This window comes from Phacochoerus africanus, chromosome 4 (genome assembly GCF_016906955.1).
Source record: "Phacochoerus africanus isolate WHEZ1 chromosome 4, ROS_Pafr_v1, whole genome shotgun sequence".
NCBI classification, from domain to species: Eukaryota; Metazoa; Chordata; class Mammalia; order Artiodactyla; family Suidae; genus Phacochoerus; species Phacochoerus africanus.
Genome location: NC_062547.1, coordinates 147,617,587 through 147,631,732, shown reverse-complemented (window position 1 = coordinate 147,631,732; position 14,146 = coordinate 147,617,587). Strand labels below are relative to the sequence as shown.

Sequence of the window (14,146 nt, the reverse complement as noted above, 5' to 3'; positions counted from 1 at the left end):
GACTGCTGCAATTCTCCCAGTTACCTCTCTTCTGGCCCAAGCTTTTCATTACAAGAGGAATTCACTGAGAATATGCAGGACTCAACACAAATCAATCCTGCCTCAGGAACAAGAGCTCCCTATGTATCTCCCAAAGGCCAATCAGGATCACTGCCTTGAACTTCTATCAGAGAGAGAATTTAGGTTCCAAGCTCTTGGCTCCCTCACATCCAGGAGCTAAGCTGGGGTATGTGCAGTAGGGTGTTCGATTCCCAACCTTAGGTTGGTTACAAAATAATGTCATCCACATCTCCCCCAAACAGGCTGCTTTAAACCCTCTTTGGAAGGAGGTGGGATAGAACTCAAATCAACCTATAAACACGCTTCATGAGTAGGCAGTTTTTGTATATTTATGGTGTCCACACCTCCAAATTAATTTTTGGTCCAAAAAATCAGAATTAGTTACTGCCTGTGCAATTCATATTTTTATTTTTTTTAATTTTTTGGTATTTTTTTAGGGCCACACCTGTGGCATATGGAGGTTCCCAGGCTAGGGGTCGAATCGGAGCTGTAGCTGCCGGCCTACACCACAGCCACAGCAACGTGGGATCCGAGCTGCGTCTGCAACCTACACCACAGCTCACGGCAACACCAGATCCTTTAACCCACTGAGCAAGGCCAGGGATCGAACCTGCGTCCTCACGGAAGCTAGTCGGATTTATTTCCACTGAGCCACAACAGGGACTCCCATATTTTTAAATTATTGATTATATATAAAATTTTTAGCATACTTGGCATGGGGAGATTGTTCAGAGTTATTAGATCTCTAGTTCTCTGATATCACAGCAAGAAGTTAATGCACAGTGACTAAGAATGACAAGAAATGGCAGCTAATAAAACATCCCTGGAGTATACACAAGAAATTGATGTTATTTGCCTTCAACAAAGAGAACGTGGGTCAAGAGTACGAGAAAGACGGTTCACTACTAATCTAATTCTTCGGAATTTAAATCATGTACTCTTCAATCGAAATCTTAACATTTCTTAAAATTCTTAATAATCTTAATATTCAAATAAATCTTGAATTTTAAATAGAAAGAAACAGTGCCAAAAATATATTATTTAGACATAATTAGCTTCCAAAATAAACAGCTGAAACTGGCCTTGGTTAAACTGCCCTCTGTATTCAATTTTTAAGCTGTACACATAAATTACTTTGGCACAATATAAAACTAATTTAACAAGAAAGAAAATCACCTCCCATGAATTCATTTTACCTGTAGAGAAACTCAGGCCATGCCGGCAGGAGAGACTAGTTTCCCAAGTTGGCAGAGTAGGAGTAACCACTCAGGTTGCTGCGTGTCAGGCTAGAGCCTTCTAATTATTGTCATAATTATCACTAGATTAAGACATTTTTAGAATATTTGAATAAAACTGACCTCTCCTTATTCGGATCCTCTTTGCTAATAATTGTACCCTTTTTTATTCATTCAATTACAAGCAAATTGACAGGAGACATTTATATGAGGCAGCTTAAACCCCAGCTAATGGAGTGCCTAATGACTAATTGATCAGATCCCAACCCAGAGAGCAGCTCTGAGTGGCCTAAAGGAATTTATGCAATTAGTTTAGGTTTGGTAGAAATTGAGTGCATATGAAAGTAAGCTTTTTATGGTCTTGATTTATGAGGACTGGACATTAACTCTATCTGCCAAGAGGTGAGCTGCCTAGCAAAGCCCCAGGCATTGGGGGTCTCGGTCGAGGGCTCTTGGAGCTGGGCTGATGAGGAGGTAGGGACGTTGAGAACAGCGGAAAGAGATATTGGCGTTCGAGTGGGATTCAGGCAGGGAGCTCTTGAAATTATGGTGGTTCCCTCTCCTTATGTAATTCATAGTAAAATCAATACTAAACTCTATGTATAAAGAGGTCCAATGAAATCCTGATTTCCCCAGGATTGAACACGTGTGTGTGTGTATGTGTGTGTGTGTGTGTGTGTGTGTGTGTAATTCTAAAATTAAAACTCAAAAGCAAAAGCGAGTGCTATTTCGGTACCAGTTTGCCTCCCGTGCCGGACTGGGCAGGACTGGGGCGGAAGGACGCTGCGGAGAACAGACGTTCTATGGAGAAAAGTCCTCCAAGCGCTGGGTACAGAAGGCCACAGTCTGGAGGACACCCCGGGAGGAGCGTGGGACCGGAGGCCACCCCTCCTTCCGGATCGCTCCTTCCCAAGTCCAAGGGGCTCCCGGGCAGGACCACATCAGAGGGGAAGTCCCCTCAGGAGGTGCCGGGCGAACCCTGACCCCGCAGGGGAGCCCAGGGGGCCGGGCGGGGGCGGAAGCGCCGTCGCGGGGCGGAGGGAAACCTGACCTGATCGGCCAAGAGCGATCGAAGGGGAGACTGATTTGTCCACCGGGGTCCGCGCTGGCTCCGTCTGGCCGCCGGGCGGGGTTACTGCGGGGCCTCTGCCCGCTCGGCGGCAGAGGAAAGGGGGGAAGAGGGCTCCCTGCGCGCCCCCGGGACCCGGCCCGCCTCGCTCCTGCACTTGAGGGCCAGACTTTCGCGCCTGGGAGGTCGGAGGGAAGCTAAGAGCGGGTTGCGTGGGAGACAGGACACAGACGGACACAGACAGGAACAGACACGCGAGAGGCGCGCCACCGGGAGGGGGAGACCCGCGGAGATGCCGCGCCCCGAAACCCGCTGGGGACCGACGGCATCCCGGCTTCCCGCACCGCCTCTGCGCGCCCCGCGGCTCCCAGCGCACCCGACGCGCATGCTCCGCCCCCGCCCATCGCGGCCCCTGACCCACCCCGGTCGGGTCTCCCTTGGGGACCCGTGAGGCGAAGGAGCCGGGGGTTTGCAGGATCTGCCCCCCAAATTGCTGTGTCCTGGTCCAGGACTTGCCCTGGTCAAGTCACACAAACACTGTGCCTCGACGTTCTCCCTGTAAAACAGGGTTTAAAGGGTACCTCCTGCTCCTGCTGTGGCTTAAAGTGGTACCTACTCCGAGTTCCTGCTGTGCCGGGCGGATTAAGGACGCGCCAGCCATGGCTCAGTTTGATCCTTGCCGGGGAACTTCTACATGCCCGGGGTACGGCTGAAAAAGAAAGAAAAAATTAATTAATTAATTAATTAAAGGGTACCTACTCATGGTGTTGCTTAAGCATTAATTAATAAAGCACATAACGTGCTTGGAAGCCCTGAATACACGTCACATATTATTATTACTCACTTATCCAACAAACGCCCTGCGCTTGATACAGGGAGGCAAGGGGGGGCCGCGCCCGACGTGGTGCTCGCCTGCCCCAAGCGCTTTTGCTGCTGAATAAATAAACAGGGTACTATCGAGGAGTAAGAAAGAAATTCAGCGAGGCAGTTTGATAGCGAGACTGGGGAAAAGAACAATTTAAGGTACAAGGACTCAGCTAAGAACCTCCGCCCTTCTCCAGGCCTCAACCTCCCGGCTGAGGCCCTACGGTGGGAGCAGGTTGGGGGAGAACGGCCAGACGGCCCATCCCCCACGCCCCCCCTTTTCTGCCCACCGGAGCCCCGCCCCTCGTGGGGTGGGAGGAGCCCTGCGCTGAGTCTGGAACAGTCACTGAAAGCCGACACTTGCCAGGAGTCTAGGGAGGAAGGGCTTGTGTCCAAGGAGCTGCCTGGGGGTGGTGGGGTGTCAGGCCTCGTGGTGGGAAGCATATATTCGCCCCGAGGAACAAGGAAAGCGAATTCCTCGTTCTTTCCGAGGCCAGGACACACTCATTCCTTCCGAGGCTAGGACGCACTGCATGCAAAGAGGTTTCTTTTATGCTTTCAAGCTTGCCTCAACCCACCACATTTCAAACTCCTCTCATTTTGTACATGAACAGACTGAGACTTACAGAGGGAAAATGCTGATCCCACCTGACTCCAAACCCTGAAAGCATGCCCCTGCAACATGCCCTCTCACTTTTCTGGGTATAGATAATAGTTTAAAGAACGTAAGTGTCCACTTATGCCTGCTGTGTGTCAGGCCCTGGGCTTAGGGGATGTCATTTGCTCATCAAAGCAATCCTGAAAGACAGTCTTTTCTCCAATTTTACAGATGAAGGTACCAAGGCTCAGAGTGGTAAAGTCACTTACTCAAGTTAGAGTTATTCTGCTCCTGGCATGTCCACTCTAGAGTTGATTCCATCTCAGCAGGAAAGGAAAACAACCCAGGCTCAAAGTAGAGCCAGGGGAGGCTCAGGCACACTCAGCAGGCCAGAGGTCACCCCCTGATTCTCGAGATTCCCCTTCAAGGTTCCCAGGGCTCATGTCACAGAGGACCCCACCTGTACCCATGACCACCCCACCTGTACCCATGACCACCCCTTCTAGTTGGTTTATTTATTTATTTTTATTTATTTATTTATTGGTCTTTTTGCCTTTTCTAGGCCACTCGGCGGCATATGGAGATTCCCAGGCCAGGGGTCCAATCAGAGCTGTAGCCACTGGCCTACATGAGAGCCACAGCAACGCGGGATCCGAGCCACATCTGCGACCTACACCACAGCTCACGGCAACGCCGGATCCTTAACCCACTGAGCAAGGCCAGGGATCGAACCCGCAACCTCATGGTTCCTAGTCGGATTCGTTAACCACTGCGCCACGACGGGAACTCCTCCTCTTCTAATTTAAACAGGAAGGAAACTGGCTGTCTTTGAATGGGAGATGGAGACCATCACCTTGGCCGTGACCTGCTCCCAGGAAGACTTATCTATTCTTGATGTGTTTTTCCCTACAGAATCCAGAGAGGACTGAGCTGAAAGAGGTCCTATCATTTTACAAAAGAAAACGTCCTTCATTCATTCAACCGCTATCTATTGTCTGCCCCCCATGCTGGCATTGGGCATGAAACGACAAAATTCACACTATCTGAGGCACATAGCAGAGAAAGCTCCTGGCCAGAGATCACACAGCCTGGACCCAGGAGCCCAGGAGTCCTACCTCCAAGTTCTGGCTGCCAGGGCTTCAGCCATGCTGGCTTGTGTATGCCTGGCTCTTTCCAGGTTCGATCCTAGTTCCAGCCAGGCAGGGGCCTAGGTGCACACACAACTCTCAGAGTCCCAACATGAGAGGCCCGTTGCAGCTTTTCACACAAACAAACAGCCCTGAACATCGGTGTCACTTTCCCTTGGCACAGTTTAAAGAAACTCCCAGCAGGGCCTTGGACAGTGAAGGCTGCAAGGTGATGGGACTTGGGAAAAGAAAATTTGCTTTTCAATTGCTTTTGAAAATAATTTTGGTGAGCTTTACAGACATGGGCAAAGGCTTAGAGAGGTGAGGTGACTTGTCCGAGATGGCACAGTTAGGAAATGACCCACCAGGATGCAAGCGCGGCCCGTGTGAACCCTTCACCGGCTGGTACCCAGCCCTCCACCACATACACACCCCACACTCGAGAGGTCTGTGCCTCTAGCGGACGAGTGGAAGAGGCGACTGCACAATTCCGGAGAAACCACAGCTCCCATTGCTTCCTGAGCGAGCCCAAGCAGAGAGGCAGAGGCGCCGGCCCGGCGCGCTCAAGGGTTGGGAGAGGGTGGGGCGCGTGGTGCACCAGGCCGCAGCTCCCGCCCGCAGGTAGAAACTGGTCAAAATACTCGTGCGCGCTCAAGGTCCGGGGTGGAAGGGCCATAGAGGCGCCGAGTCAAGTCACAACGCAAGGCTGCGGGTTCTGACTCAGACGAGACTCTGCGTTCAGGCAATTTCTCCCCCCGCCCCCTCCCCCCCCAAAAAGTCTCCCAAACTTTGGAGGTTATTAATGAAACAAATACATAAGCAAACATATAACGAGGGTGCACTTTTTGAAAAAGAGATGGAGGCGGATGTCGGGTTTTTGCTCGGGCCAGAAAAGCCGAAGGCTCTTACCTGCAGGAAACCTCGCAGCCCGCCAAGGCGCGTCTGTCTGGAGCGCTTCGCTTCGGCGCGGGACGCTCACGGCTGCCTCCTCTGCAGCCCGGCTGGGCTCCGGCCCTGTGTCTTATACCACTATAGGCAATTAATATTGCATCAGCCGTATTTTAAATTTTCAAAACCCACAATATAATGTAATGGCATAAGGGCATTTATTATTAAAGGACACCCGATGGAGAGGGAGGTGGAGGAATCGCTGGGGCTGCTGCGCAAGGCGGGCGCGACGGCCTGAGGCCCAGGGGCTGAGGGCGATCCCCAGGTTTGCTTTTGCGGTAGGGGGCAGTCCCGCGCGGAGAGGACACCAGCTTTGCTCCGAATTCAGGCCCGAGGTGATGACCCAGAGTTCTTGGAAGACACAGCGGGGAAACACACGACTCCTGGACTTGGTACATTCACTTTTAAATCACGAAGGTGTTTCTGTGGCTCACAAATAAGATTTCCTCTCCCTTCTAGAGTGTGTGAAAGAGAGAGAAGGAAATCGACGTCGATTGAGCACCCACTGTGTAGAGGCACTGGGCTAGAATCTTCCCCCCAAGTATTTCATTACCCCCTGCGTGCGCGCGCACACACCTCCCCCCCCCCGCCCCGCCCCCGTGATAGACCGTGGAGTGAGTGAATTTCTGAAGTTACCCCGAAGAGTCCCCAAGGACTCTATCCCAGCAAAGGACACTTTCCTCCCTCTCCCTATCTCTCGCCTCACCTCCTATCAAGTCACTTGAATCCTTTAAAATAATGTTTCCTACTAAGAGCCAAGCATTACCAGACACCTTAAATAAACAATCTCACTTAGTCCTGACAGTAACTTTGTTATCAGTATCAGCATCTTCATCCTGCAGACATCCGATGGAGAAATTAAGAAATTTTTTTTCAGGGTCGTTCAGCCAATGAGTGGAGGTATCGGGGCTCTTACGCCCATCAGTCAGGCTTGAAAGTTTGCCGTAGTCAAGCTGAGCAAATAGAAGCTGATAGAGCCCCACGCGAGGCAGCATGGAGGAAGGACCTGGAAACTATGAGGTCTGGGGAGGATCTGGGTGAGAAGATGAGGCAGCCTGGCCTGCGGGGAGTGACAGCCCAGACGCCCCTTCTGGGTTCTGGCTTTTAAATCCTTTCCAAGATTAGTCTTCCTTAGCCTTCGAGAAAGAAAAGCACTGTGATTCGGGTTGAAAAATAAAGCATTTATTTTAGAGTTCATTCAAAGGGTAAAGAGGAAAGGAAACAATATTTTATTTGAATCTATTGGGAGAAAGAAACCAAAGGTCACACAGCCACACGCAAATTACATGAAGCAACGAAAGAGAAAAAGTGACGGGACCAGAATGACTGGGATGAGAAGGAGCCAGGCTGGTGGTTTGGCCCCTTTTCCTGCCCAAAACTCTGGGCGAACCTCCACTGAAGGACACCCATATAAGGGGGATGGAAAGAAGCAGAGTTAAGTAAATAACAGAAAATAACGATGCTAATAACAACAATAATAAAAGCGCAACAGGGTGAGAGGTGTTGAAAACACTTGCATATGATCCGGAGAAGTTACAGTTACTTTGGAGCAACCGCCTCTATGCTGCTCTGGGAGCCTTGGCTGGAACAGCGAGCTGGGATCTGCGTCCTCAGTCCTTTTGGGACACTACCGATCCCTGGCCCTCCTGCAGGAGGTCACTGCCTCTCAAATGCCGGCAGATCGCGGCCGGCCGCCGCTTGCAAACCAGCTACGAGATCCCAGCATTTTCAGTAGCTGAATTGGGCCCGCATTTTTCGGAGCATTACCTTACAGAACAGCTCGGAGCCCACAGCTCCCCCGCATGTTTTCCCTGAACCTAATCCATGCTACTGTAGAGACCGTACAGCAACCCAAAGGATGAAATGGATAAAATTTAGGCGGAGAAGGGAGTATAAGGCTATCCTTTGGAAACATACATGTATTTTATATACTCTAAATAAATCTCCAGTCCGAGTTCGTGCCCCATTTAGACTTTGTATTGTTATTTATCATTTCCCTCCCATCCCTTAACCCCTGGTCTAATCGCGCTTAGCACAGTGGCGCCTTCGCCCCAGAGTCGTGTGTGGTCCCGCCAGCTGACTGTCCCCTGCGTTTGGGCTCCCGCCCTGAGGTCGTGCCGTCCAGCGCGCAAGGGCGATTTTCAGCACCACGGACAGCACGCGTGCTTCCAGGCCTGCCTTTCTTTTTTCTTGTTCTTTTTCTTTCCTTAGCGCCCAAACTTGTCTGGTGGGAATCGAAAGGAGAGAAGGAAGAGAGAAGGCCAGGAGGCAACCCAATGGGATAAAAGGGAAAGTCTGTGGCTTCAGGGGAGAGAGCCTGACCTGCCAGGAGACGCCTCGGAGCCCCCATGGCCGTCCCCCCGACTCCAGGGAGACAGCCGCTCGGCTCTCCCGGCCGCGGACGCGGCGCCCCGCCGCAGTCAGTGGACAGCCGAGTACTTCATTCGTTTCTGTTTCTGTCTCTGATTGCAGAACCAGACCCGCACCACGTTCTTTTTAAGGTCCAGTTTCTCAGCGATGGCCGCGATCTTCTCGGACGAGGGCCGCGGCTGGATAGCGAAGTAGGCCTCCAGTGAGCGCTTCTCTGGCGCTGCGATGGACGTGCGTTTGCGTTTCCGCTCACTGCCGTTGAAGAGCTCCGGCTTGCTGTTTTTCTCTCGATAGGCGGCCTCGGCTTCTTCCAGCCAGGCCTGCAGCACTGGCTTGAGCGCGATCATGTTGTTGTGCGAGAGCGTGAGAGACTCGAACCTGCAGATGGTGCTCTGGCTGAGGGAGCCAACGCCGGGGATCTTGAGGTTGGCTAGAGCCGCGCCCACGTCCGCCTGGGTTACCCCCAACTTGATGCGCCGCTGTTTGAAGCGCTCGGCGAAGGCCTCCAGCTCTCGCGGGTCCGACTCCACGTCGCTGAGGCACGCGGGCATGGCGCTGTGCGGCGCCACGGTATGTGGGTGGCTCATGCCCATGGCCTGGTGCAGGTGGCCCATGGCGCCCAGGTGGTGCGGGTGGATCTGTGCCGGCATCACCGAGTGCTCTGGGGCGCCCAAGCCGCTCACACTCAGCGTGGGCGAGATGTGCTCCAGCAGGTCGCCCTCGAGGCCCTGGTGCACGGCGTGGTGCGGGTGCGAGGTGAGCGCGGCCGGGTGGGAGATGGGCACGGTGGACGAAGTGGACGTGCAGGGCACGCTGCTCATGGTATGGTAGGTGGCGTCGGGCTTGAACGGATGGTTCTTGCCGTGGGAGACGATATCCACCGCCGCCAGAGCCTCGGCGCGTGCCAGCAGGCTCTCATCAAAGCTTCCAAATATATTACCCTGCAGCTGCAAGCGAGAAGGCGCACAGCACGGTCAGTGGGGAATACTGTCAACTCAGGATTAAAACACATTTTCAAGCAACCGAGCTGCCTCTCCTCAAAGCCCAGGTCATAAAAATTAATACGGAGACAGAGTCTCTGCTGGAACAGACGTGTGGATCAGAGACATGAATGAGAGCGCGAGCGCGCCGGGAGAGAGCGCAGGGGAGGCAAGGAGAGGGGTTCAGACAGCGGCGATTGTTCTGGGCGACATGAAAAAAACATGAAGCAAGTGCCTGTCAAAAAATGTGCCTTAGAGCGGTAATTATGCTCCACTACGTACCTGCGGGGCCGGGAGACAGACTCGGCGCATGGCCTCGGAGCCAGAGTGCAGGCTGGAGAATTTGGGTTCCTGAAGCACCGGGTGCATGCCGAAAGGCTGCTTGGCGTTCATGGCCATCATCTTTGCGCGCCTGGCAGGGAGGCAGCCAGGGACATGGATCAGGCTCTTCTCGCTCGCTCGCCGCGCTCCAAGTGAGCGCCGCTCAGCGCCCGCGCTCCCCTCGCCCTCCCGCTCGCTGCCTCCCCTCTCCCCCACCTGCGTCTTCACTCATCTTACAAGCCGCCTGCCAGGAAGGGCCCGGGCGCGCGCAGGCGTGCTCACGCGCCCGAGACTCGCAGGGGCGGCCGGGGAGGCGAGGCCAGGCTGCAGCTTCTGGGCGCGCCTCTCCGCGCCGGCCCCCGCCGCCCCGGCCGCAGCTTTTATACCCGGCTCGGGCCGGGCCTCCCCGCGTCCGCCCCGCCCCGCCCGGCTCCAGCCCGCAGACCTTCCGGATTTTCTTCTTCTTGGACTTTTTCCCCCCAAACTCCCAAAGCTCTCCATCCTGTCCCAACTCGCTCCACGTAGACAGAAGGGCAGTCCCGGGCCAGGAAGCTGACTATGCCCCCCCCCCCCCACACACACACACTTTGTCGACCCGGCTGCCGCCAAACTGCCCATTTCCAGGGCGCTCCTGGCCCCGCGCCCAGCGGTCCACCAGAGTCCGGCCCCGCGGCGCAGCGAGGAGGCGCCTCCAAGCGCCCAGACGGGCTCCAGGGAGGAAGAGAAACTACCAGAATGAGCCCCGGGCGACCCCCGCCTCCGCCAGGGAGGTGGGGGTAAGCAACTGCCGGCCGGTCCTGGAGGCCTGAGCTGTCCTCCTCCGGCTTAAGAAAGACAATTCGGCCCCTTCTCCGTTTCCCCAACTCGCCAAGTCTAAGGGAAGCTACTGAGTATTTTTTGAAATGGGAGGTAACCTCTGAGAACTGCCCACCGGGCTTGGGAGTCGTCGGTTCCCTTCTGCGGGGCCGCTGACGCTCACAAGTCTCATTCCCCATAAGGACAGCCATCACTTTTGAGCTTCTAGTATGGGCTCGGCCATTCAGAGTTAGCTCGCGCCATCTACACACCCTCTGCAGTAGGGACTGTTAGGCCACTTTACAAACGAAGAAAACAAGGGCCCGAGGGTCGAGCCCAAGGGAGCACAACTGGTTTGGCGCAGGACCAAGTCGCTCCATCGTACTGTTATCTGTCACATGCCTAAGTACTGGTGGCCTACTGAGTGCCCGGCGCGACGTCCGACGTCCCAGGCTCTTAACCACAGAGCTACTTTGTCTTCCTTCCCGAAGTTTCTCGGGACCTGCGGGCCACGGCGTGAGCGCCGCCCGCCCCGCCTCGCCTCTGCGCCCCTCTCCTTGGCTCCCTCTCCTCGCCTTTCCCCGCGCTAGTAAACAGCGTGAATAATGCATGAGGCATCCTGGGGCCGCGGCCGCGCCGCCCTCGGGGTTGGGGGAGAAGCCCTGCGCGCCCAGCTGAGCCCACCTCGCCGGGGACACTCCCGCCCAACCGCCACCCAGGAGCGGCCTTTGGGTTCCGGTGATCTGAGCAGCGGGCGAGCTAGGCCCCCGCATCGGAGGTGCGAGTCGGGATTTCCGCATTCCCAGGAGGTTAACGGGGGTGGGGGGGGGGAGGCGGTGGAAGGGACCACCCCCAGGTCTAAGAGGAAGCCCTCCCAGGTCCCGCCTCCCCACGCCGGGGCCGGCCCATCCCTCTTCTCGCCTCGGAGCCGGCCGCCTTGCCTGGGTCTGCTCCTTCAACCCGCGGAGAGAATCAGCCCAGGGGCGGGAAGGCAGGTGCAGCCCTCCCTTCCACTAACCCTCTCTGAGCCTCGGTTTCCTGAGCTCTAGATGGGACTTGCAGGAGTTCCCGTCACGGCGCCGTGGTTAACGAATCCGACTGGGAACCATGAGGTTGCAGGTTCGATCCCTGGCCTTGCTCAGTGGGTTAAGGATCTGGCGTTGCCGTGAGCTGTGGTGTAGGTTGCAGCTGCGGCTCGGATCCCGCGGAGCTGTGGCTCTGGCGTAGGCAGGCTGCTACAGCTCTGATTTCACCCCTAGCCTGGGCACCTCCATATGCCACGGGCAAAAAGACCAAAAAATAAAATAAAATAAAATGGGACTTGCAGTGCTGGAAGTTTCCAGCCCAAGTAGGAAGGAAAGCATTGAGTCAACATCCTCCTAACCTGATGCTTCCTGGCACAGACTCTGCCGTCGGATTCAAAACACATCACTGCCTCTTGCTGGTGGAGAGGCCAGGAGCCACCTCAGCATCTGTGTGGTTTCCTCATCTGTGAAATGGGCTTCCTAGTTCCCCCTCTGCTAATTAATGTGAGAAATGCGCTGAGATAAGCACTGGGCACAGTGCCTGGCACACCGACATCCTAGAATAAATGTTCGTTCCCCCCCCCCTTCCTCCTTCAACTTAAAGAGCAAGCTTTTGGAAACAAGGGTGGCCCAGGTCCTCTCTCTGGAGAAGGGTTTGTCTACAGGTGCACACCGGTTTCTTGCTGTCCTCCAGTTCACCTACTTTGCACCAGACCCCAGGGTGAGGGCTGGGACCCAGATGTGGATCAGATACCATCCCTGCCCTCAAGGAACCGCCAGTCTCAAATCCACTGCAGGAAACCGACTGTTAACTTGCATGCAGTGGAGGCAATGTAGACCCATGCATTGCAAGGCTCCTGGGATTCTTGAAATACAGAGTACACACCAGAGCCCTGGGCTTCAGGAGGGCTGGGCTAGGGACAGCATTCAAACACTGGGTCAGTGTGACCTGGGCTGGGCCTCAGTTTCCCCACAAGAGAAGACTGGACTAGATGGCTGCTAAATGCTTCTGGCTCTGGCAAAACCCTACCATTCTGGTCGATTTCAGTTGAAACACAAGTTGGGCAAGTCAGGAGCATCTCTCCAGGAATCCCCAACTCCCCAGACGTTAAGTGGAGCATCATTTCGTCAGTCCCCAGCATTCAGGGCCACTCATTCTTGTTTCCTACCCAATGTGAGAAGCTAAAGGGGAAAGGGGAGAAAAAACTGGGGATACTGGAGCCTCCAGGAGAAGAATCTGGAGCTTGCCTGGGCTGCATGGTGCCCTGAGACCCACACACACTCCATGATACCCTGGTTGTCTGTGAAGCTCAACTCCCAGAAATGGAGGCCCACCTGCATCGTTCTTCCCTGCTTTGTCCCCTCAGGGGCCTCGGAGACACTAGCCAGGGGTCGAGGTCAGGCAGGGCTCAGAGACAGCAGAACCAACTAGCTGCCCCTCCCCCAGGCCCCCAGGGCAGACCTTCAGCTCATCGGCCTCCCCTCCAGCATTTTGGTGCAGGAATCCTGAGGCTCACAAATCAAAACCCACGCTTGCATCAGGCAACCTGTGCTCCTTGAGTTTTCCCCACCCTTCCCTTCAGGAGAGTCTGCGAGCAGCTCAAAGTAGCTGGCAGTAAGATGACACCCATTCTTAGGGACCAGTCTTTTTGAGAAGCCCCTGGAGATAAGAGATTGGAGGAGGAGGCAGGAAGAGACCATGCGGAAAGCAACTGGAATGAGAGACAGTCGATAAAACATCCTCTTCACTCTGCAGTCGATGCTGTCGGGGGCAAGTCTAGTAAAAGTGGCTGGATGGATAAAAGGGAGAATTGAGACTCTGGTAAAATGGGGAGCACAAATCCCCATCCGTTAAATTACAGCTAAAACACACACACACACACACACACGTGTGGGCCAAAAAAAATCTGTCTCAGGGTCCAACGAAGGAACACACAGACACATAAATGACACCAAAGGGGGCATTTCCTTCGTGCTACAATCACTTCAGAACACCTGCTGAGAGCTGGGCCTTGTGACAGGTTCCGCAGGTACAGAGCACACTGCTTCCAGGGCTCAGAGGCTAGTGGGGACAGAGAATTGCTACGTGTAACTCTAAGGACGTGTTCTCCAGAAGTACTTGCCCTACAGGAATTCCTGGGGGGTGGGGAGCAGAGGCCTCTTCCCTGCAGGCCAGTGGTCTGCAGCTGTACCACGAGTAGGAAGCTCTGCAGCTTCTTAACCTACAGCATTGTGGGACCACACACAGAGACGGACTCCAGAACCAAGTGCTTTTGAACAGACACCCACGATGTGCGATGTGCGGGCAGGTGGTCTGGGACCCTCAACCTGAGACACTTGCTGTGTATGCTCGTAATCTGAGGATGGTGGTGGCGGCGGTGATTTTAAAGCCCTGACCTAACTGTGTAGGTCTCACCAGGAGTCAAAGAGAAAGTTTTCCTTCTTTGCCGCTTTTGCATTCTTCCTCTAGTACGTGTTGGTAAGAACATCATGTTTTAAGGCCTCTGCTTTTTTATTTTTATTGTATTTTATCATTATTATTATTATTCGTCTTTTTGCCTTCTCTAGGGCTGCTCCCGTGGCACATGGAGGTTCCCAGGCTAGGGGTTGAATCGGAGCTGTAGCCGCCGGCCTACACCACAGCCACAATGCGGGATCCGAGTCGCATCTGCGACCTACACCACAGTTCACAGCAACACCGGATCCTTAACCCACTAAGCAGGGCCAGGGATCGAACCCAAAACCTTGTGGTTC

At 54.4% G+C, this 14,146-nt stretch overlaps 1 protein-coding gene across 1 annotated transcript; it reads right to left on the bottom strand.

The window, feature by feature from the left end:
* Positions 1 to 8,222: 8,222 nt before the first annotated feature.
* On the bottom strand, positions 8,223 to 9,735 carry POU4F3 (POU class 4 homeobox 3). Its single transcript, XM_047774504.1, has 2 exons — positions 9,534 to 9,735; positions 8,223 to 9,218 (listed from the first exon to the last, which is right to left on the bottom strand). The coding sequence occupies exons 1-2, from the start codon at positions 9,651 to 9,653 to the stop codon at positions 8,322 to 8,324; spliced, it is 1,017 nt and encodes a 338-aa protein (XP_047630460.1). The 5' UTR covers positions 9,654 to 9,735; the 3' UTR covers positions 8,223 to 8,321.
* Between the last annotated feature and the right edge of the window lie 4,411 nt (positions 9,736 to 14,146).

Excerpts from the sequence above, each read along its gene's own strand:
- POU4F3 (XM_047774504.1), bottom strand. The coding sequence starts at position 9,653 with ATGATGGCCATGAACGCCAAGCAGCCTTTCGGCATGCACCCGGTGCTT. Across the intron at positions 9,219-9,533 it reads TCTGTCTCCCGGCCCCGCAG|CTGCAGGGTAATATATTTGG; the intron begins GTACGTAGTGGA and ends TCTCGCTTGCAG.